The sequence below is a fragment of the Mesoplodon mirus genome (genome assembly GCF_964341445.2).
Source record: "Mesoplodon mirus genome assembly, chromosome: 3".
In the NCBI taxonomy this organism is placed as follows: Eukaryota; Metazoa; Chordata; class Mammalia; order Artiodactyla; family Ziphiidae; genus Mesoplodon; species Mesoplodon mirus.
Window position 1 is genome coordinate 130,949,693 of NC_138978.1, and position 22,003 is coordinate 130,971,695.

General features: G+C 35.7%; 1 protein-coding gene across 1 annotated transcript in view; it reads right to left on the bottom strand.

Moving 5' to 3' along the window:
* CATSPERE (catsper channel auxiliary subunit epsilon) overlaps positions 1–22,003 on the bottom strand; it is a gene marked incomplete at its 3' end in the record, with an annotated part of 244,905 nt that overhangs the window by 94,899 nt on the left and 128,003 nt on the right. Inside the window, exons 10-11 of the mRNA XM_082615756.1 lie at positions 17,052–17,529; positions 1,082–1,524 (exon numbers count right to left, since the gene is read on the bottom strand). Coding sequence (XP_082471882.1) covers positions 1,082–1,524; positions 17,052–17,529 — 921 coding nt within the window. The remainder of the gene's footprint in view (positions 1–1,081; positions 1,525–17,051; positions 17,530–22,003) is intronic.

Here is a 22,003-nt window from a genome sequence, read left to right on the forward strand (position 1 = left end):
CCCTGGTGGCACAGTGGTTGAGAGTCCACCTGCCGATGCAGGGGACACGGGTTCATGCTCCAGTCCGGGAGGATCCCACATGCCATGGAGTGGCTGGGCCCGTGAGCCATGGCCACTGAGCCTGCACGTCTGGAGCCTGTGCTTTGCAGCGGGAGAGGCCACAACAGTGAGAGGCCTGCGTACAGCATAAAAAAAATTGCTTATGCTATAATATTACCTAGGAAAGTAGTACACAAAATAATATACACAGTATATTTATGTCTCTTGTGGTAGATTATTTACAAAGACGGCTGCAGTAATTCCTCCCATTCCTGTATGTAGGTCCGTTTACAGTGTAAGTTTGCTGTTCTATTAAGAAGTGGAGTCTATTTCCCTATCATATTAATCTGGGCTGGCCTTGTGAATTGATTTGACGAATAGAATGTAGCCAAACTTAGGCCTTGAAAGGCCTGTGGCTTCTGCCTTCACCATCTTGGAACACTGCCCTGAGATTGCCATGTGAAGAAGCCAGGTCTAGCCTGGAGGATAGAGGACACATGGAGCAGCGACAAGTGCTCCAGCTGAGGCCCCTTATACTAACAAGCCAGTGCGTGCACCAAACATTTGACATGTGAATGAAGCCATCTTACATTATCCTGTCCCAGGCAAGCCACCAGATGACCACAGCCTCATGAATAAACCCAGATGAAACCAGCAGAACTGCCCATCTACTCGTAACCCAAATTGTTGATCCACAGAACTTGTTGATTGAAGCCATTAAGTTTAGGGATGGTGTTATAGTGTAATAGATAGCAGATAGAACTCTACAGAGCAGTCATGCACTATATAAGAAAAGGAAGTGAACAATACAATTGACAAAGAGTTCTACAGGAATGTGTTTTTAAGTGGCAAAGAGGCCCTGGATATTGCAAGTAAAAATTGTTGCTCAGGAATTAATGACTTACCATATCATTATTCATTAAAAACGTACATATTTCTCAACATTTTCAAAGCTAAATTTGGAGGGAAATCCATTCTTTTAAATGTTAATAATTTTACATTTATTAAAATCAAATGAAAGAATTTTAAAATATTAACTTACCATGGTTTTAGTGCAGTATCCTGAGGCAATTTCATAGTGAATCTGATTTTTCTCTTCCAATATTTTTGGGCCATATGATTCCACAATAATATACAGACCAATATTTTCTGGATAGACTATTTGAGCCCACACTGACAGGTTTTGTCCTTTGTCCAAAAGATAAAAAACACGAAAAATATCATTATGAAATGCCACGTAGGGGCATTTTTCTTTTGTTTTGAAAGCTATACTTTGTGCTTCCAGTTTTAAGGGATATTCCTGTGGATGTATTGTGCCATTTTCAGAAACATGTATGAGATACATTTTACCAGATGTATTCAAGGAAATTAATGATTTTATTGTGCTATTTGTCCATAAAGGCAGCTTTACTGCATCTTTAATATTAATCTTGAAATAAAACATTACATTATTTTCCATTTTTACCACAATATTTCCATAATAATCTGGAAAAAAGAGAGAAAAGTTTGTGTTATTCTATGTTGAATAAATCTATGCCGTTTTATTTAAGTGCACTATTAACCAAAATAATTTCTTTCATAGTGATTATTTATATACTTTGAGAAAATTAGAGTGTTCAGGCACAAACCCATAACATTACAAGATGTTTGAGAGCTTCTCTCCCACTTCGTAGCAGAGCGTTTTTAATTTTTTTCTGCATACCTTTCTCCTCACATTCACTCTATCACTTTTATAATCACATTATTAACATAGAAGAAAGAGCTGGAATTAGTGCATTAAATAATAATGAGGATGAGCATGACAGGAATGGTATTATTAGGAAGCATTGTATTATGGACTGAATTATGCTCCCTCAAAATGCATATGTTGAAGCCCTAACTCTCATTGTGACTATATTTGGAGGTAGAGTCTTTAAGGAGGTAATTAAGGCTAAATGAGGTCAGAAGGATGGGGCCCTAATCCAATATGACTGATGTCTTTATCAGGGGAGGAAGATACACCAGAGAGCTCTTTCTCTCTCTGCACGTACAAAGAGAAAGGGCTATGTGAGGACAAAATGAGAAGGCGGCCACTGTCTTCAAGCGAGCAAGAGAGTCTTTGTCAGAAACCAACCTTGATGACACCTTGATCTTGGACTTCTAGCCGCCAGAATTGTGAGAAAGTAAATTTCTATTGTTTAAGCCACTTAGTCTGTGGTATTTTCCTATGGCAGCCATAGTAGGCTAATGCAATTGGGATGAAGAAATGGTAGTGGGAGGGAGACAGCACCTCTTCAGGTTCACTTTATACAAAATGATTAACTTTCTCCCCTTAATAGAGTATTATGCCTAAGTCGTAGAGGTTCATAGACAATAAGTCTCTTAACCTCTTTGGTTCTATAACCACAGGTATAAAATGAACAATTGGACTAGTTGGTTTCATAACTTCCTTTCCAGATACGACACTTTTGCATACAGCCCATAGGGGTATACTTTCTTTAATTTTCAAAAACAACACTTAGAAAGGACTGGATGAAAGGAGGAAGGTGAATTCAAAGAGTTAGGGAGGATCAGACCTCTTTGTGCATTTGCATCTCACATTTGGCATATGAATAATTAAGTGACATTTTCACAACTTGCCATAAATTATATTCTAATCAAGCTCTTAAATCAGAAACACCTATTATTTTTAGGATCAGAATACTGTAATAAGATAACAGTGTCAACATACTACCATTTTCCTATCACATTGCTCATTAACAACATTATTAAATGAATTTTGGATTAAATACGAAGTTAAGATGAAAATTAGGAATTATTTTTTTAAATAATGAGAATAAGAACACTATATATAAAAGTCTGTGGGACATAGCTAAAGCCATGTAGAGAAAAATTCATAGCATTATGCTTTTCATAGTTTTAAATGCTTAGAAAACAACAAAAACTGAAAATAAATGAACTAATTATTTAACTCAGGAAGCAGGCAACAGAATACCAACATTACAAACAAAAAGCAGAAGTGAAGAATCATTAATGACAAAAGCAGAAATTAAGGAATTAAATAAAAAAGAAAGTAGATTTGATAAATCAAAGAGTTCTTTTCAAAGCAAAGGAAAACAAAAACAAAAAATTCTAAAAAAAATGATATCTTGCAAGCCAAACTAGCAAGGATTGGGACATAAACAATGTTAAAAATAAACAAGAGAATATGATTACAGATACATAAGAAATTTAAACATTAAAATGGGAAGCTTTTGCCAATAAATTAGAAAATCTAGAAAAAATGAATGCTTTCCTAGGAATAAACAAACTTCTAAAATTGACTGAAGAAGAGATGAAAGACTTTAATAGACCAATTAGAGAAAATAAAATTAATGAAGAGATATAACATTCCTGGTTGGGAAGACCTGATATTGCAAATATTCAATCATCTATTCAATAAATATCAATATTTATTGAATGCCCACTATAGCTACACACTGTTCTAGAAACTTGGGAGGGACATATTAGTAAAAGAACTGAAAGATAATTTTCTTTTGTAGCTTCTATTCCTTTAGGGAAGACAGCCAATAAACATAAGATAAGTAAATTATATAGTGTGTTAGTGATTAAAGCTACAGTAATCAAAACAATATAGATCTTGTGGAGATAGATGAGGGAAGGGGATAGCCCAGAAACTGAACTCAGTTAACATGAGGAATAAGTGCATAATAAAATTGGCATTTCAAATCTGTAGGGTAAGCGGTGTTTAACAGAAGACTGATTTGAAGGCAACACGAGGTTTCACAGGAAAAACAGAAATAAAAAATAAAATTAGATTCCTTATACCAAATATAATTCTAGATGAATTAAAGATTGAAACATAAAAATTATAATGCTAAATTATAAAAAGAAAATATGTGATAATATCTTTATAATTGGAAAGACCTTTCATATTATGACATTACAGAAGAATTGACAAATAAAAGTACTAACAAATTTGACTACATAAAAACTGAAATTTTAAATGTCAAAGTCCCTGCAAAAAGGCACCAAGAAATTACACACAACAGAAAATATTTGCAATACGTGTCAAAGACAAATGGATAATATACATTATAAGTAAAAAACATATCAATAAGAAAATAAGCAATCCAGTGCAAAATATCTAAACAGTATGAATTGACAATCCAGAGAAAATATGACCAATGAACATACAAAACTAGATAAAACATCTAATTATAAAGTGTGCAATAAAATGAGAATTACACATTTTTCTTCCACACTATGGGTAAATAGTAAACAGATTTTATAAAAATATACATTTTTCAAATACTTTTGGGTGAGTTTAGACTGACAATTTTAAGGATTTATCAACTTTTTAAATATTCAGAACTGATTCAAGAATTCTATAATAATCTATGTTACAGGAATACTTGTACAAGTGTACAAGTACCTATATACATATGTATATATATGCATATTCTCCACAGTGGTTTCTTTAATTTTTATTTTTTATTGGAGTATAGTTGATTTACAATATTGTGTTAGTTTCAGGTGTGCAGCAAATTGATTTAGTTATACATATACATACTTCCATTCTTTTTCAGATTCTTTTCCCATAGAGTTTATTATAGAATATTGAGTAGAGTTCCATGTGTTATACAGAAGGTCCTTATTGACTATTTATTTTATATATAGTAGTGTGTATATGTTAATCCTAAACTCCTAATTTATCCCTCCCATCACCTCTTCCCTTTGATAACCATAAGTTTGTTTTCAAAGTTTGTGAGTCTGTTTCTGTTTTGTAAATAAGTTCATTTGTATTATTTTTTAAGATTCCATATAAAAGTGATATCATATGATATTTGTCTTTCTCTGACTTACTTCACTTAGTATGATAATCTCTAAGTTCATCCATTTTGCTGCAAATGGAATTATTTCATTTTTTATGGCTGAGTAATATTCCATTATATGTATGTACCACATCTTCGTTGTCCATTCCTCTGTTGATGGACACTTATGTTGTTTCCAGGTCTTGCCTATCGTAAATAGTGCTGCAATGAATATTGGGGTGCAGGTATCTTTCTCAAATTATGGTTTTCTCTGGACATATGCCCAAGAGTGGGATTGCTGGATCATATGGTAATTCTATTTTTAGTTTTTTAAGGAACCTCCATACTGTTCTCCATAGTGGTTGTACCAATTTACATTCCCACAAGCAGTGTAGGAGGGTTCCCTGTTCTCCACACCCTCTCCAGATTTTACTGTTTGTAGACTTTTTGATGATGGGCATTCTGACTGTGTGTGGTGATACCTCATTGTAGTTTTGATTTGCATTTCTCTAGTAATTAGCAATGTTGAGCATTTTTCATGTGCTTTTTCACCATATATATGTCTTCTTTGGAGGAATGTCTTTTAGATCTTATGCCCATTTTTTGATGGGGTATTTTTTTTTTGATATTGAGCTGCATACACTCTTTGTATATTTTGGAGATTAATTCCTTGTCAGTCACTTTGTTTGCAAGTATTTTCTCCCATTCTGTGGGAGAAAATTCTTGTCTTTTCATTTTGTTTATGGTTTCCTTTGCTGTGCAGAAGCTTTTAAGTTTCATTAGATCCCATTTGTTTATTTCTGTTTTTATTTCCATTATTCTAGGAGGTGGATCAAAAAAGATCTTGCTGTAATTTATGTCAAACAATGTTCTTCCTAGGTTTTCCTCTAAGAGTTTTATAGTGTCCGGTCTTACATTTAGGTCTCTAATCCATTTTGAGTTTATTTTTGTATATGGTGTTAGGGAGTGTTCTAATTTCATTCTTTTACATGTAGCTGTCCAGTTTTCCCAGCACCACTTACTGAAGAGACTGTCTTTTCTCCATTGTATATCCTTGCCTCCTTTGTCATAGGTTAGTTGACCATAGGTGCATGGGTTTCTGTCTGGGATTTTTATCCTATTCCATTGATCTATAGTTCTGTTTTTGTGCCAGTACCATATTGTCTTGACTACTGTCGCTTTGTAGTATATTCTTAAGTCAGGGAGTCTGATTCCTCCAGCTCCATGTTTTTCCCTCAAGACTGCTTTGGCTATTTGGGGTCTTTTGTGTCTCCATACAAATTTTAAGATTTTTTGTTCTAGTTCTCTAAAAAATGCCATTGGTAATCTGATAGGGATTGCATTGAATCTGTAGATTGCTTTGGGTGTATAGACATTTTCACAATATTGATTCTTCCAATCCAAGAACATGGTATATCTCTCCACCTGTTGGTATCATCTTTAATTGCTTTCATCAGTGTCCTATAGTTTTCTGCATACAGGTCTTTTGTCTCCCTAGGTAGGTTTATTCCTGGGTATTTTATTTTTTTTGTTGCAATGGTAAATGGGAGTGTTTCCTTAATTTCTCTTTCACATTTTTCATGATTATTGGAGAGGAATGCAAGAGATTTCTGTGCATTAATTTTGTATCCTGCTACTTTACCAAATTCATTGATTATCTCTAGTAATTTTCTGGTGGCATCTTTAGGATTGTCCATGTATAGTATCATGTTATCTGCAGACAGTGACAGTTTTACTTCTTCTTTTCCAGTTTGTATTCCTTTTATTTCTTCTTCTTCTCTGATTGCTGTGGTAAGGACTTCCAAAACTATGTTGAATAATAGTGGTGAGAGTGGACATCCTTGTCTTGTTCCTGATCTTAGAGGAAATGCTTTCAGTTTTTCACCATTGAGAATGATGTTTGCTGTGGGTTTGTCATATACGGCCTTTATTATGTTGAGGTAGGTTCCCTCTATTCCCACTTTCTGGAGAGTTTTTATCATAAATTGGTGTTGAATTTTGTCAAAAGCTTTTTCTGCATCTATTGAGATGATCATATGGTTTTTATTCTTCAGTTTGTTATTAAGGTGTATCACATTGATTGATTTGCAAATATTGTAGAATCCTTGCATCCCTGGGATAAATCCCAACTAATCATGGTGTATGATCCTGTTAGTGTGTTGTTGGATTCTGTTTGCTAATATTTTGTTGAGGATTTTTGCATCTATATTCATCAGTGATACTGGTCTGTAATTTTCTTTTTTTGTAGTATCTTTGTCTGGTTTTGGTATCAGGATGACGGTTGCCTCATAGAATGAGTTTGGAGTGTTCCTTCCTCTGCAATTTTTTGGAAGAGTTTGAGAAGGATGGGTGTTAGCTCTTCTCTAAATGTTTGATAGAATTCACCTGTGAAGACATCTGGTCCTGGACTTTTCTTGTTTGAAGATTTTTAATTACAGTTTCAATTTCATTACTTTTGATTGGTCTGTTCATATTTTCTCTTTCTTCCTGGTTCAGTTTTGGAAGGTTATACCTTTCTAAGAATTTGTCCATTTCTTCCAGGTTGTCAGTTTTATTGGCATAGAGTTGCTTGTAGTAGTCTCTTGGGATGCTTTGTATTTCTGCGGTGTCTGTTGTAACTTCTCCTTTTTCATGTGCAATTTTATTGATTTGAGTCCTCTCCCTCTTTTTCTTGATGGGTCTGGCTAATGGTTTATCAATTTTATCTTCTCAAAGAACCAGCTTTTAGTTTTATTGGTCTTTGCTATTGTTTTCTTCCTTCCTATTTCATTTATGTCTGCTTTGACCTTTATGATTTCTTTCCTTCTGTTAACTTTGGTTTTTATTTGTTCTTCTTTCTCTAGTTCCTTTAGGTGTAAGGGCAGAGAGTTTATTTGAGATTTTTTTTGTTTCTTGAGGTAGGCTTGTATAGCTATAAACTTCCCTGTTTGAACTGTTTTTGCCGCATCCCATAGGTTTTGGATCATCGTGTTTTCATTGTCATTTTTCTCTAGGTATTTCTTGATTGCCTCCTTGATTTCTTCAGTGATCTCTTGGTTATTTAAGAATGTATTGTTTACCCTCCATGTGTTTGTGTTTTATACGTTTTTATCCCTGTAATTGATTTCTAATCTCATAGCGTGTTGTCAGAAAATATGCTTGATATGATTTCAATTTTGTTAAATTTACTGAGGCTTGATTTGTGACCCAAGAGGTGATCTATCCTGGAGGATGTTCCTTGTGCACTTGAGAAGAGAGTGTAATCTGCGGTTTTTGGATGGAATGTCCTATAAATATCAATTAAATCTATCTGGTCTATTGTGTCCTTAAAGCTTGTGTTTCCTTATTAATTTTCTCTTTGCATGATCTGTCCATTGGTGTAAGTGAGGTGTTAAAGTCCCCCACTATTACTGTGTTATTGTTGATTTCCTCTTTTATAGCTGTTAGCAGTTGCCTTATGTATTGAGGTGCTCCTATGTTGGGTGCATATATATTTATAATTGTTATATCTTCTTCTTGGATTGATCCCTTGATCATTATGTAGTGTTCCCCTTGTCTCTTGTAAGATTCTTTTTTAAAGTCTATTTTATCTAATATGAGTATTGCTACTCCAGCTTTGTTTTGATTTCCATTTGCGTGGAATATCTGTTTCCATTCCCTCACTTTCTGTCTGTATGTGTCCCTAGGTCTGAAGTGGGTCTCTTGTGGACAGCATATATATGGGTCTTGTTTTTGTATCCATTCAGCAAGCCTGTGTCTTTTGTTTGGAGCATTTAATCCATTCATGTTTAAGGTAATTATTGATATGTATGTTCCTATTATCATTTTCTTAATAGTTTTGGGTTTGTTTTTGTAGGTCCTTTTCTTCTCTTGTGTTTCCCACTTAGAGAATTTCCTTCTGCATTTGTTGTAGAGCTGGTTTTGTGGAGTTGAATTCTCATAGCTTTTGTGGAGTTGAATTCTCATAGCTTTTGCTTGTCTGTAAAGCTTTTGATTTCTCCATCAAATCTGAATGAGATCCTTGCTGGGTAGAGTAATCTTGGTTGTAGGTTCTTCCCTTTCATCAGTATAAATATGTCATGCCACTCCCTTCTGGCTGTAGTGTTTCTGCTGAGAAATCAGCTGTTAACATTATGGGAGTTCCCTTGTATGTTACTTGTTTTTTATCCCTTGCTTCTTTAAATAATTTTTCTTTGTCTTTAATTTTTTCCAATTTGATTACTATGTGTCTCAGTGTGTTTCTCCTTCGGTTTATCCTGTATGGGACTCTCTGTGCTTCCTGGACTTGGGTGGTTATTTCCTTTCCCATTTTAGGGAAGTTTCTGACTATAATCTATTCAAATATTTTATCGGGTCCTTTCTCTCTTCTCCTTCTGGGACACCTATAATGCAAATGTTGTTGCGTTTAATGTTGTCCCACAGGTCTCTTAGGCTGTCTTCATTTCTTTTCATTTTTTTTCTTTAGTCTGTTCCACAGCAGTGGATTCCACTATTGTGTTTTCCAGGTCAGTTATCTGTTCTTCTCTCTCACTTATTCTGGTATTGATTCCTTCTAGTGTAGTTTTCATTTTAGTTATTGTATTGTTCATCTCTGTTTTTTTGTTCTGTTTGTTCTTTAATTCTTCTAGATCTTTGTTGAACATTTGTTGCATCTTCTCGATCTTTGCCTCCATTCTTTTTCTGAGGTCCTGGATCATGTTCACTATCATTATTCTGAATTCTTTTTCTGGAAGTTTGCCTATCTCCACTTCATTTAGTTGTTTTTCTGGGGTTTTATATTGTTCCTTCATCTGGTACGTAGCCCTCTGCCTTTTCATCTTGTCTATCTTTCTGTGAATGTGGTTTTTGCTCCACAGGCTGCAGGATTGTAGTTCTTCTTGCTTCTCTCCTTTGTATTTCTGTGGTGTGGTTTGTAGCTTCTATTTTTTCATTTCTAACTTTAATGATTTGAGCTCTTTACCTTTTTTCTAGATGAGTCTGGCTAATGGTTTATCATTTTTTTAATCTTTTCAAAGAACCAGCTTTTAATTTTATTTATCTTTTCTACTGTTTTCTTCATCTCTATTCCATTGATTTCTGTTCTGCTCTTTATGATTTGTTTCCTTCCACTAACTCTGAGGTTTTTTTTGTCCTTCTTTCTCTAATTCTTTTAGGTGTAAAGTTAGGTTTTTTATTTGAGATACTTCTTGTTTCCTGATGTAGGCTTGTATCACTACAAAATTCCCTCTTAGAACTGCTTTTGCTGTGTCCCATAGATTTTGGATTGTTGTGTTTTTGTTTTCACTTGTCTGCATGTATTGTTTGATTTTCTCTTTGATTTCTTCAGTGATCATTGGTTCTTTAGTAGCATGTTTTTTAGACTCCATGTGTTTGTGTTTTTTCCTGTAGTTGATTTTTAGTCTCATAGTATTATGGTCAGAAAAGATGCTTGGTATTATTTCAGTTTTCTTAAATTAACTGAGGTTTCTTTTGTGGCCTAGCATGTGATCTATCTTGAAGAATGTTCCATGTGCACTTGAAAAGAATGTGTATTCTGCTGCTTTTGGATGGAAAGTTATATATATATTCTATCTAATGTGTTATTTAAGCCCAATGTTTCCTTACTAATTTTCCATCTGGAAAATCTGTCCTTTAATGTAAGTGGGTTTAAAAGTCCCCACTATCATTATGGTACTGTCAGTCTCTCCTTTTATGTGTATTAATAGTTGCTTTATATGCTTAGGTTCCACTATGTTGGGTGCATATGTTCTTACAATAGTTATATATTCTCCTTGGATTGATTCTTTATCATTATGTAATGTCCTTTTTTGTCTCTTGTAACAGTGTTTGCCTTAAGGTCTATTTTGTCCAATATAAGTATTGCTATCCCAGCTTTCTTCTTGTTTCATTTGCATGGAATACCTTCTTCCATCTCTTCACTTTCAGTCTGTGTGTGTCTTTAGATATGAATTGACTCCCTTGTAGGCAGGATATATATGTGTCTTGCTTTTGTATCCATTCAGCCATGTCTTTTGATTGGAGAATTTAGTCCAGTCACATTTAAAATAATTATTGACATGTATGTTCTTATTGCAATTTTGTTAATTGTTTTGTGGTTATTTTGTAGTACTTTTTGATCCTTTCTTCGTCTTTTGTTCTCTTGTGATTTGATGGCTATCTTTAGTGTTATGTTTGGATTCCTTTCTCTTTTCTGTGTGTGTATCTGTTATAGATTTTTGGTTTATGTTTACCATGAGGTCTACTTATAACAATGTATATATACATATGATTGTTTTAAGTTGCTGATCTCTGAATTTCAAACACATTTTAACAAACCTGCATTTGTACTCTCCTCCCTGCATGATTCTTGTTTTTGACATCATATTTTACATCTAATTTTTTTGTGCATCCCATAACTGCTTATTGTGAATATAGATGATTTTACTATTTTTGTCTTTTAAGCTTTCTACTATCTGTGTATGTGGTTGATTTTCTACCTTTTTTGGTATATTTGCCTTTACTGATGAGCTTTTTCCTTTCATAATTTTCCTGTTTCTAGTTGTGGCCTTTTCTTTTTTGCTTAGAGATAACCCTTCAATATTCCTTTTTAAGCTTGTTTGGTGGTACAGAACTCTTTTAGCTTTTGCTTGTCTGTATAAATTTTGACTTCTCCATCAAATCTGAATGAAATCCTTGCCAGGTAGAATATTTTTGTTTGTAGATTTTTCCTTTTTATCACTTTAAATATATCATGCCACTCCCTTCTGCCCTACAGAGGTTCTACTGAAAAGGCAGCTGATAGCCTTATGGGAGTTCCTGTGTATGTAACTTGTTGCTTTTCCCTTATTGCTTTTAATATTCTCTACTTTTATGTTTTGGCATCTTAATTACAATGTGTCTTGTGGTTCCCTTTGAGTTGACCATATTTGGGACTCTCTGTGCTTCCTGGATTTGGATGTCTGTTTCCTTTCCCAGGTTAGGGAACTTTTCAGCTATTATGTCTTCAAATGCCTTCTTGGCCCTTTCTCTCTCTTCTCCTTCTGAGACCCCTATAATGCAAATTTTAGTATGCTTGATGTTATCCCAGAAGTTTCTTAAACAGTCCTCATTACTTTTCCTTCTTTTTTCTGCTCAACATCAGTGATTTCCACTACTCTGTCTTCCAGATTGCTGATCCATTCCTCTGTATCATTTAGTCTAATGTTGGTTCCTTCTAGTGTATTTTCCATTTCATTATTGTATTCCTCACCTCTGGTTATTTATATTTTCCAACTCTGATAAAAAAAAATCTCTAAGTTCTCTTTCTGTGCATCCATTCTTCTCCCCAGTTCTTTGATCATCTTTATGATCATTACCCTGAACTCTTTCTTGGGTAGATTTCCTGTTTCCACTTCACTTAGTTTTCTCAGGTTTTATCTTGTTCTTTTGTTTGGAACATGTTCCTCTGTTGTTTCATTTTGCCTAACATGTTGTTTTTATTTCTTTGTATCTGGTAGGTTATGTTTCCTGACCTTGGAAAAATGGCCTTTTGTAGGAGATGTCCTATGCATCCTAGTAGCACACTCCCCTGTCATCACCTGAGCTATATACTCTAGGGTCATTCCCTATGTGGGTTGCATAGGACTTTCTGTTGTGGTGAGTTGACTACTGTGGGTGGCTTGGTAGGCTTTGTTGCCTCCCAGTCCAGTTGGTTGCCAGGCTCTGCCTTTTAAGGAGGCTTCCAGCTACTGGTAGGTGGAACCGGATCATGAGGTGGTGGGCTGCAGAACCCCAGGTATCCCTGGTGTTAGTGCTTGTTCACTGGTGGGTGGGGTTATGGTCCAGGAGATCCTGGGATTGATGCCTGTCCACTGGTTGGTGAACCCAGGTCTTGGGGCTAGTGCCAGCTTACTATTGGGCAGAAATGTGTCCTCAAGTCTGGCTGCAGGGCCCAGGGGCCCCAGAGCTGATTTCAGATTGCTGATGTGTGGGTCCAGTTCCTGACGCAGCTGGATGTTGGGTCCAGAGTATAGATTCAGGTTCCAGATAGTCACAAATTTGGTGCTGGTCCACTGGGTTCCCAGGTTGTGGGTTGTGGTTGTCCTATGGCTAGTGTCTGCCCACTGGTGGGAGAGACTGGTCCCAAGGCTAGAGCAGGCTTTCTGATGGCTGGTGCCTACTCACTGGTGGTAGAGCTGCATCCTGGGGTCTCTGGATACAAGGCCTTGGGGGTTCCAGGTTTAGTGCTTGAGCTCTGGTGTGTGGGTCCAGGTCCTGGGCCTTCTGATGGGCAGGGCTGTGTCCAGGAGTGGCTGTGGGCTCTGGGGATCTTAAGGCAGCCTGTCTGCTGGTGGGCAGGGCTGTGTCCCCACCTAGTTAGTTGCTTGGCCCAAGGCATCCCAGTAGTGGTGGCTACAGGCTCTTGGGCAGGGGCAGGGTGGGGTCCTGAAGCTAATAAACTAGAGAGAGAATTCCAAAATGATGCTTGCCAGCACGAGGGTCCATGTAGTTGAAGAGCTCTCAAAAATGGCTGTGGCAGTGTCTGTGTCCCCAGCATGAGCTCCATTTTCCTCCTGCCTCTCCAGGAGACTCTCCAATATCAGCAGGTAGGTCTGACCCAGGATCCTTTCAGATTACAACTTCTGCTCTGGGTCCTGGAGCATGTGACATTCTCTGAGTCTCTATTTCCCACAGCTCTCCAGGAGTACTGAAAGTAAGCCCCACTGGCCTTCAAACCCAAATGTTCTGGGGAGTCATCATCTGGTGCTAGGGAGCACAATGTGGGGTTCAGACTGCTCACTCATTGGGGAGAATCTCTGTAATTATAATTACTCTCCTGTTTGTGGGCTGCCCAGAGACATGAGACTTGAGTATACTGTGACTCCGTCCCTCCTACCTGTCTCATTGTGGTTCCTCCTTAATATCTTTGGTTGTAGATCTTTTCTGGCAGGTTCTGGTCTTTTTCATCAATAGTTGTTCTGTAAATAGTTGTAATTTTGGTGTGCTTGTGAGAGTAGGTGAGCTCAGGTCCTTCTACTCTGTCATCTTGTCTGATTTCACCTGTTATATTTTGAATTTGCTTTTTAAAAAGTCTGGATAAATTCACAGGAACTTGTTAATAGTGGGTTATCTGAGAAATAGAAATAGTGAAGGCTGAAGATCTTTAACTTCATATCTCATATACTTATAAACTGTTTAAACTTTTTATTTCTGAATGGCTTTCAGTACAATATTCAAACTTTAAGGTCCTCTAAAATCTATCCCCAATTTATCATTCTGACCTTATATTCTTTTCACTATGGTCTTTTAAAAACACAAATATCCTCCTTCTCTCTTGCCTGAAACTCTTTAGAACTCCCTAGAGGCCTTAGAAGAAGGTCCAATTTCTTCATACAACTTTTGAAGTCTTTAATAATCTGGACTCTATTTCACCAGAAGAGACTCATCCCTTTTCTCTCTGCAGAACTCTGTTTCAGCAGTTTATCATTTTTCAAGTTCTGGAAAGTATCCTGTCATCTCTGTCTCTGGGTCACTGGGCACACCAACCCCATCAATTGTCTTCACTGTTTAACCCCAGCTTATTCAGCAGATCTCAGTTTAGATACTAGTTCCCTACCTCAAGGTAGCCTTCCCTACTTCCATGTTTCCCAATTTGGGTAAGGTACTCAATCTGTGTGTTTCCATAGCACCCTATATTGTCTCTATCACAGAACTAAACATGTTGCTTTATTTGCATGTTAACTTGTCTTTATCTTATGTAATTTTGTAAACTCTGGGAGGGTTGGAATTGTGTTCAAATTACCACTATATCTCCTACCCCTAGCAGAATGCCTCACAAATAGTGGTGCTCAATGAATATTTTTCAATTATTTATTCCAAAAAGTACTTATTGTATACTGTTCTAGGTATTGTGGGTAAAGCAGCAAATATAATGAAGTCATGCAGAACTGTTTTTTGGTGGAAGATTCAGCTAACAAATAAGTACACATATCATTTGTTAGGTGATGATAAGTGCTGTGAACAAAATAAAGAAGTGTAAGGGACAGAGCAGGGGAGTTAGATCAGGGTCAGGGAAGAGCTCTCTGATAAGGTGACATTTGGATTTAAACCTGAATTAAGTATAAGAGTTATGTAGATATGAAAGTGAGGAATATTCTTGGCAGTAGATATCCAGGGAAACAGTAGATATCCAAGGAACAGCAAAGAGGCCAGTCTGGCTAAGTAACACTGAACAAAGGGTCGAGGGATAGGAGATGACATCAGAGTCCTGGGCCAGATCACATATTGTTTTTCAGGTGATGCTAAAGGTTTTAGATTTTATTCTGAGTGATATAAGAAGCCAAATGAGGGTTTTAAGCAGAGGAATAATATGATTTTACATATATTTTCAAAGGCTCACTCTGGCTGCTAGGTGGATTCTGGTTAGGGATGGGGACGCAAGGATAAAAGATGAAAGACCACTTAAAAAACTCTTGTATGTACGGGCTAGAGAGGATAGGGGCTTGAACTGGAGTGGGAATGGTGAAAAAATGGTTAGATATTAGATACATTTTTTAGATATAGTCAACAGGATTTGATAATGGCTTGTTTGTGGGATGTAAAAGGGGAGGATTCAAGGATGAGGTCATGGTTTGTGGCTGGAAGAAAAGAAGTGCTGTTTACTCCATAGGGGAGGACTAGGGATGAAGCAGGCTGAAGTGTGAGTGAGGGAAACAAGGATTCAGTTTTGGATATGTTAGCCTGAGATGACCACTAGTCATCCAAGTGAAGGTATCAAGAAGGTAGTAGGAAATTGTAGTTTGGAGTTCAGGCTAATGATCATGGCTGGAGGGCAAAGAATGAATGTAAATAGAGTTCAGAAGATGTCTGAGAACCAAACCCTGAGGTACTTCTCCATTTAGGAATTAAGAAGATGAGAATGTAAAAGAGGTTGAGGAGAAATAGCTAGTGAAGTAGGAGGAAGACCAAAAAAGTGATAGCCTAAAATTCAGTGAAAAAAAGTGTTTCAAGGCAAAGGCCATGTTGAACTATTTCAAATGTTGCTGCCAGATCATAAAAGATGACTGAAAATTGGCCACTGGATTAGCAAAGTGGAAGTCATTGAATCTCTTGATAAGGGCAGTTTCTGAGAAAATTTGATTAGACCAGATTCAAGAGAGAATGAGAGGAAAGAGGAAAAAGTAAAACTGGGCAATACTTCCTTGGAGTTTTGTTGTAAAGGGGAGCAGCAAAACTGGATGGTTGAGAGTTGAAGAATGATATGGGGTCAAGAAAGACTAATTACAAATTACAGTGATATCTACTTTAAATTTCATGGTTAATTTATCTCCTAACTAGATTCCTTGAGGATTAAACTTTCTATTTCTTTGCATTTCCTATAATATTTAGTAAACTGCCTCAGGAATAATAACATGAAGAATAACTACTATTAATCGAAGGTTTACCACTTGCCAGGTATTATTCTAAGCATTTTATATACAATCCCTTATCTAATCAACATGACAGTCCTATATTCTAGATTAGAAAACTGAGGCTTGGAAATGTAAAATGACATGTTCATGGACTCGAAAACAGATCTATTTAACTCTACAACACCTCTTATAGATTAATTGAATTGTGTCCCCTCAAAAAAGATATGTCGAACTTCTAACTCCAAATACTACTTCAGAATGTGACCATATTTGGAAATAGGGTCATTATAGATATAATTATTTAAGATGAGGTCATACTGGAATAGGGTTGGCCCCGGTGTCCTTATAACAAAATGACATGTGAAGATACAAGAATTCTATGTGATGACAAAGGCAGCAACTGGAATGATGCAGCTGCAAGCCAAGGAATGACAAGGTTTGCCAGCAAGTCACTAGAAGCTAAGAAAGATCCCCTAGCTTTCAGAGGGAGTATGGCCCTGCCAACACTTTGAATGTGGACTTCTAGCCTTCAGGACTGAGACAATAAATTTCTGCTGCTTTAAGTTTGTACCATTTTGTGGTATGTTGTTATGGGAGCCCTAGGAAATGAATACAACAACACATACATTGAAAATGCATATGTAAGTTGCATATGTATCTGCTGATTGACCAAAATGAACCTCTGAAAAAAGAATCTGAGTGCCATTTTGCTTTGTGAGATTCTACTTAACATTAATAGAATTTTAAAAGTGATAAAACAGCACCTTTATCAAAAGCACCATATATTAATACATTAAAATTATTACATCTTCATAAGCAAGATATCTATTATGAAATCTAGAATAATTTTTGCAGAATGAGAATACCTTACCCATAAAAACATCATGAATAGTGCTGTTATGTGATAATCTTGATAGATTTCCAAATTCTGTAGGTGTTTGTAGAACTCCAGTATCTGTGAAATTATGATAATAATAGTAGATCCTATGTTTGTCCCATAGTATTAATTCTGGCATTGCTGAATATATAAAATTTGGAATTAAAAAATTGTCAGTAGTGACATCTAATGCAAAGTCTTGGAATACCCACTGTTTTGTATCTTCATTGTATATCACTAGGTAGATCGTTTTGATGATGTTACATGTAATGCAGTAATTTAATAACAAGGCAAGTTCCAAAGGGTGTCCTGTATACTCAACATTGTGTATAGTCAGAGTAGCAGCTGATGACATATTTAGAAGTTCTTTCAGTTTTTCAGTAGTTATTATTTTAACAAATTTAAGCAAAGCATATCCAAGATAAACCTCATTTTCTGTCCAGATTGCCATGCTGCTTCTTCTTCCTTTATCCTGTGATAAAATTGAAAATAATTAGACAATCTTTGATTTTATGGACAGTGTTAGCAGTTCCCATCTTCTAATTTGCTACATTTAAAAATAAAACAGTAACTACTAAGATTTAATTTTTATTATATTTCTGACTAATACTTCAGACCTAGAAATATGTTACATGAAAATATATTACATGCAAGCATAAAAATAAATTATTCCAGTGATTTTATTATTTTATATACTTTCTCTATCAGTAGAAATAATTATTCTTAATTCCCCCCCTTTTTTTTTTTTTTTTTGCGCTACGTGGGCCTCTCACTGTTGTGGCCTCTCCCATTGTGGAGCACAGGCTCCGGACGCACAGGCTCAGCGGCCATGGCTCACGGGCCCAGCTGCTCTGTGGCATGTGGGATCTTCCCGGACCGGGGCACGAACCCGTGTCCCCTGCATTGGCAGGCGGACTCGCAACCACTGCACCACCAGGGAAGCCCTCTTTATTCCCTTTTAAATCTTCAAAGAGCATGAACCTTCTTTTTTCTTATATGTTTATCCACTCTGGCCAGAAGTGCACTTTGGACCCTGATGTTTACCAAGGTCTAGATATAAGGACGCTTACATAGACAGAGGAATGGATAAAGAAGATGTAGTACATATATACAATGGAATATTACTCAGCCATTAAAAAGAACGAAATAATGCCATTTGCAGCAACACGAATGGACCTAGAGATTGTCATACTGAGTGAAGTAAGTCAGAGAAATAGAAAATATCATATGATATTGCTTATATGCGGAATCTGAAAAAATGATACAAATGAACTTATTTACAAAACAGAAACAGACTCACAGATTTAGAGAACAAACTTATGGTTACCAGGGGGGAAGCACAGAGGGGAGGGATAGTTGGGGAGTTTGGGATTGACATGTACACACTGCTATATTTAAAATAAATAACCAAAAAGGAAAAAATATATAAGGATACTTCAAACATTATTTTTGGAATTCAAACTTCCTTGGCTAAAGAGAAGAGAGAACTTAAAACCTGAGAAAAAAAAAGTTACTACCATTTTATGGACACTGTTAGAGAGGAAGGCCATGCACAGACTGCTATGTTTGAAATTCAGTGGGATTAATTTCATTCAGGGAGTCAAGGTCTCCCTTTCCCCCTGTGTCCCCTCCCCACCTGTTTCTAATTCTTAAAGATTTTTACTTAAAATGTAGCTTCTATGTCCATGACAATCAACAGGAGTTTTTTGTGCACATCTTGTCTCCCTAAATAAATTTGTATATTTATTTAATGTACAAATATTTAGTCTATACTCAAACAGGATGTAGACAGAAATCGAACTGATAATTTAAAAAAGGCGACCATTTGGGGTAAAAAGACATTTTACCAAATGAAGATTCAATTTAAAGCCTAGAACTTCTGTTGCTAAAAATGAGTGTGAAACAATTCTCAAAAGGGAAATAGATTAGAAACAAAATGATGAGCCCTTCATAGAAAAGACACAGCTATTCTCACTATTCTTGGCAGAGGGATGGGAAGGGGAATTTGTCATAAACACGATAGATGGGAATTCCAATTAGCCCCAGCCATGGAATGAGATTTCACCCACCCAAAACTCTTTCCTATAGATCTTCACTTAGTGCTTGGGTATAGTAAGCCAAGGTCTTGAGGCAAAGCAGGAAAGGTGAGTAATCCCTGTGATGCAGTCAGGGTCTCTCCCAAATATAAAGTAGTAACCTTCTGAAGATGGAGAGGGGGCAGGCAGCAAGGCAGCAAAGTTGAGAGAAATCCATCAGCATTCTGGATGCTCAGCTACCATAGACAGGGAGTAGGATAATAGAGAGCTGAGAAAAACTCTCCCTCTGAGATATGTGTGGCCTTTACTGAAAGTATAAAGCAGTCTCCATGCTAAATTGGGGTCAGGGAATCAGGAGAGGGAGATAGAGATCTCCCAAGGCAAGAAAATCTAGGGGTTGATGAGAGAGGAAAGAGAAATCTTCAGTGATTAAGAAAAAAAAAAACTGGCAGCTAGACTATAGAGCAGAGATGGCTCTTCTAGGGTTTGGAAAGCTGGTGATTCAGTTGTGAAATATGAAGAGATCTCTGGAATCCTGTCAGTGCTAAGATAGCAGGCATGGCAAAAAAGAAAATAGCTATGATAAAACACTGAAGATCTAGTGGAAATATGGGCAGAAAGAATGCAGAGATGGGGAATTACAGCTAAGATACGTAAATGATTAAAAAACAACAGAATGGAAATGCTAGAAATTAAAAATATGATACCAGGAATAAAGAAATTATTAGATAGATTTAAGAGTAAACTGAGAAAAGCAGAGGAAAAGAGCAATGAATTTGAAGAGAGGTTAATAGCATGTAACCAAACTGAAATACAAAGAAAAAAATCAGAGTTGAAAAAAAATTAACAGGTCATCTGAGATCTGTGGGACTATATTAAATGGTCTCATATATATGTTTTTGGAATCCAAGAAGAAGAGGAAAAAGAGAATGGTGCTAAAGAAGTATTTGAAGAAATAATGTCCAAGAACACCAAAAATTAATGAAAGACATAATCCCAGAAATCCAAGAAGTTCAGTTGAACCTCAAACAGGATAAAGGAAATTACACTTAGACACATAATAAAAGTGCTGAAAACCAAAGATAAAAGGAAAACTCTAAAGCAGCAACAAGTAAAAAGACATTATATACTTGAGAACAGTGACATGAATAATTACTCACTTCTTACCAAAAATGATGAAAGCCATAAGATAACGGGACTATGTCTTTATAAATTGCTTAAAAAACAATTGAAAAACAACAAAAACCACCTGTCATCCTATAATTCTGTATTCGGTGGAAAATGTCCTTCAAAAATGAAGGCAAAAAATAAAGACACTTTGATACAGACAAATGCTGAGAGAACCTGCAATACAAGAAATTTTAAAGACGTTCTTCAGGTTGAAGGGAAATAAAACCAGGAGGAACACTGGATGTACAGACAGAAATAAAGTGCACACAGGAAGGTATATATAAAAAACTTATTTTGCTATCAGTTATATATATCATTATCACAATTGACTTTTTAAAGCAAAAATATTAACAAGGTATTTTTGGATTTATAGCATATTTAGAAATAAATATGAGACCAGAGTACAAAGGATGGGTAGGGTATAAATGGAGTTGTATTGTTATGCAGTTTTTACACTGTTGTGAAGTAAATTTTATTTAAATTTAGATTCTGATAAATTAAAGATGATTATTGTAAAGTCAAATGCAACTACTAAAAACTAAGTTTGACTTAAAAAGAAATCAATATAGGAGACAACATAGAAATACTGAAAATACATGATTCATCCAGAAGAAGACAAGAAACAAAGGAACAAAGAACAAGAGGCATTAATAGAAAACAAATGCCAAGATGGCAGACTTAACCCCAACCTTAGCAATAGTTATATTATACTTAAGTGAACTAACTATTAAAATTTGAAGGCAGATATTGTCACACTGGAGAAAAAGCAAGACCCTATATGCAGTTTACAAGAAATATAAAGTCACAGACAGGTTGATAGTAAAATAATAGAAAAACTTACATCATATAAGCATGAAACATAAGAAAGCTAGTGCAGCTATATTATTATATATAAATAAAACCAAATGAAGTATCACTTCACACCTGCTAAAAGAGTTTAAATAATAATGATTGGACACACTAAAGGTTTGTGAGATGTGGAAGTAAATGAAAACAGGCAGCTATAAATAACTTATAGTCTTAATTACTATAGCTTTATGATAAATTTTGATACATGGTAGAAGAAATCCTTTGCCCCAACCCCTTCCTAACCCTCAGCCCTTTACTCCATCATATACCTTTTAGAATCATTTTCTAATTTCCACAAAGTAACATTGCATCAAATCTATAGATAAGTTTAGGAAGGATCTAAAAATTTTTAAATATTCTGCATTCCAACAAAGATCTCACACATTTCTAGTGGCATTTATTTCTAGATAAGTTTTTTGTTCTACCCTGAATTGCCATATGACTTTTAGAATCAGCTTCTCAATTTCTATAAAAGCCCGCTAGGATTTTAATTGACGTTGTGCTGCATTCCTCAAGAATTGACATTTTAACAATATTGAGTTTTTTCCACCTATGAACATGATACATCTCCCCATGTAAGTCTTTTACTTCGCTCAATAATGTATGTAGTTTTTAAGTGTATATATTTGCACACCTTTTGCCAGATTTACCCCTAAGTATTTAATATTTTTGAATCTATTTTAAATGGTATTTTAAAAATTTTCAATTTATGATTGTTCATTTATATGCTTATATATTTCATATACAAAATTAACTTGTCATATTTCATATAAAAATGTAATTGATTTTTATACATTGATCATGTATACTGCAATCTGGTAAACACACTTATTAGCCCTGATAGTTTTTTGAAAAATAGATTTCATAAGCTTTTCTACATCCAATAATGTT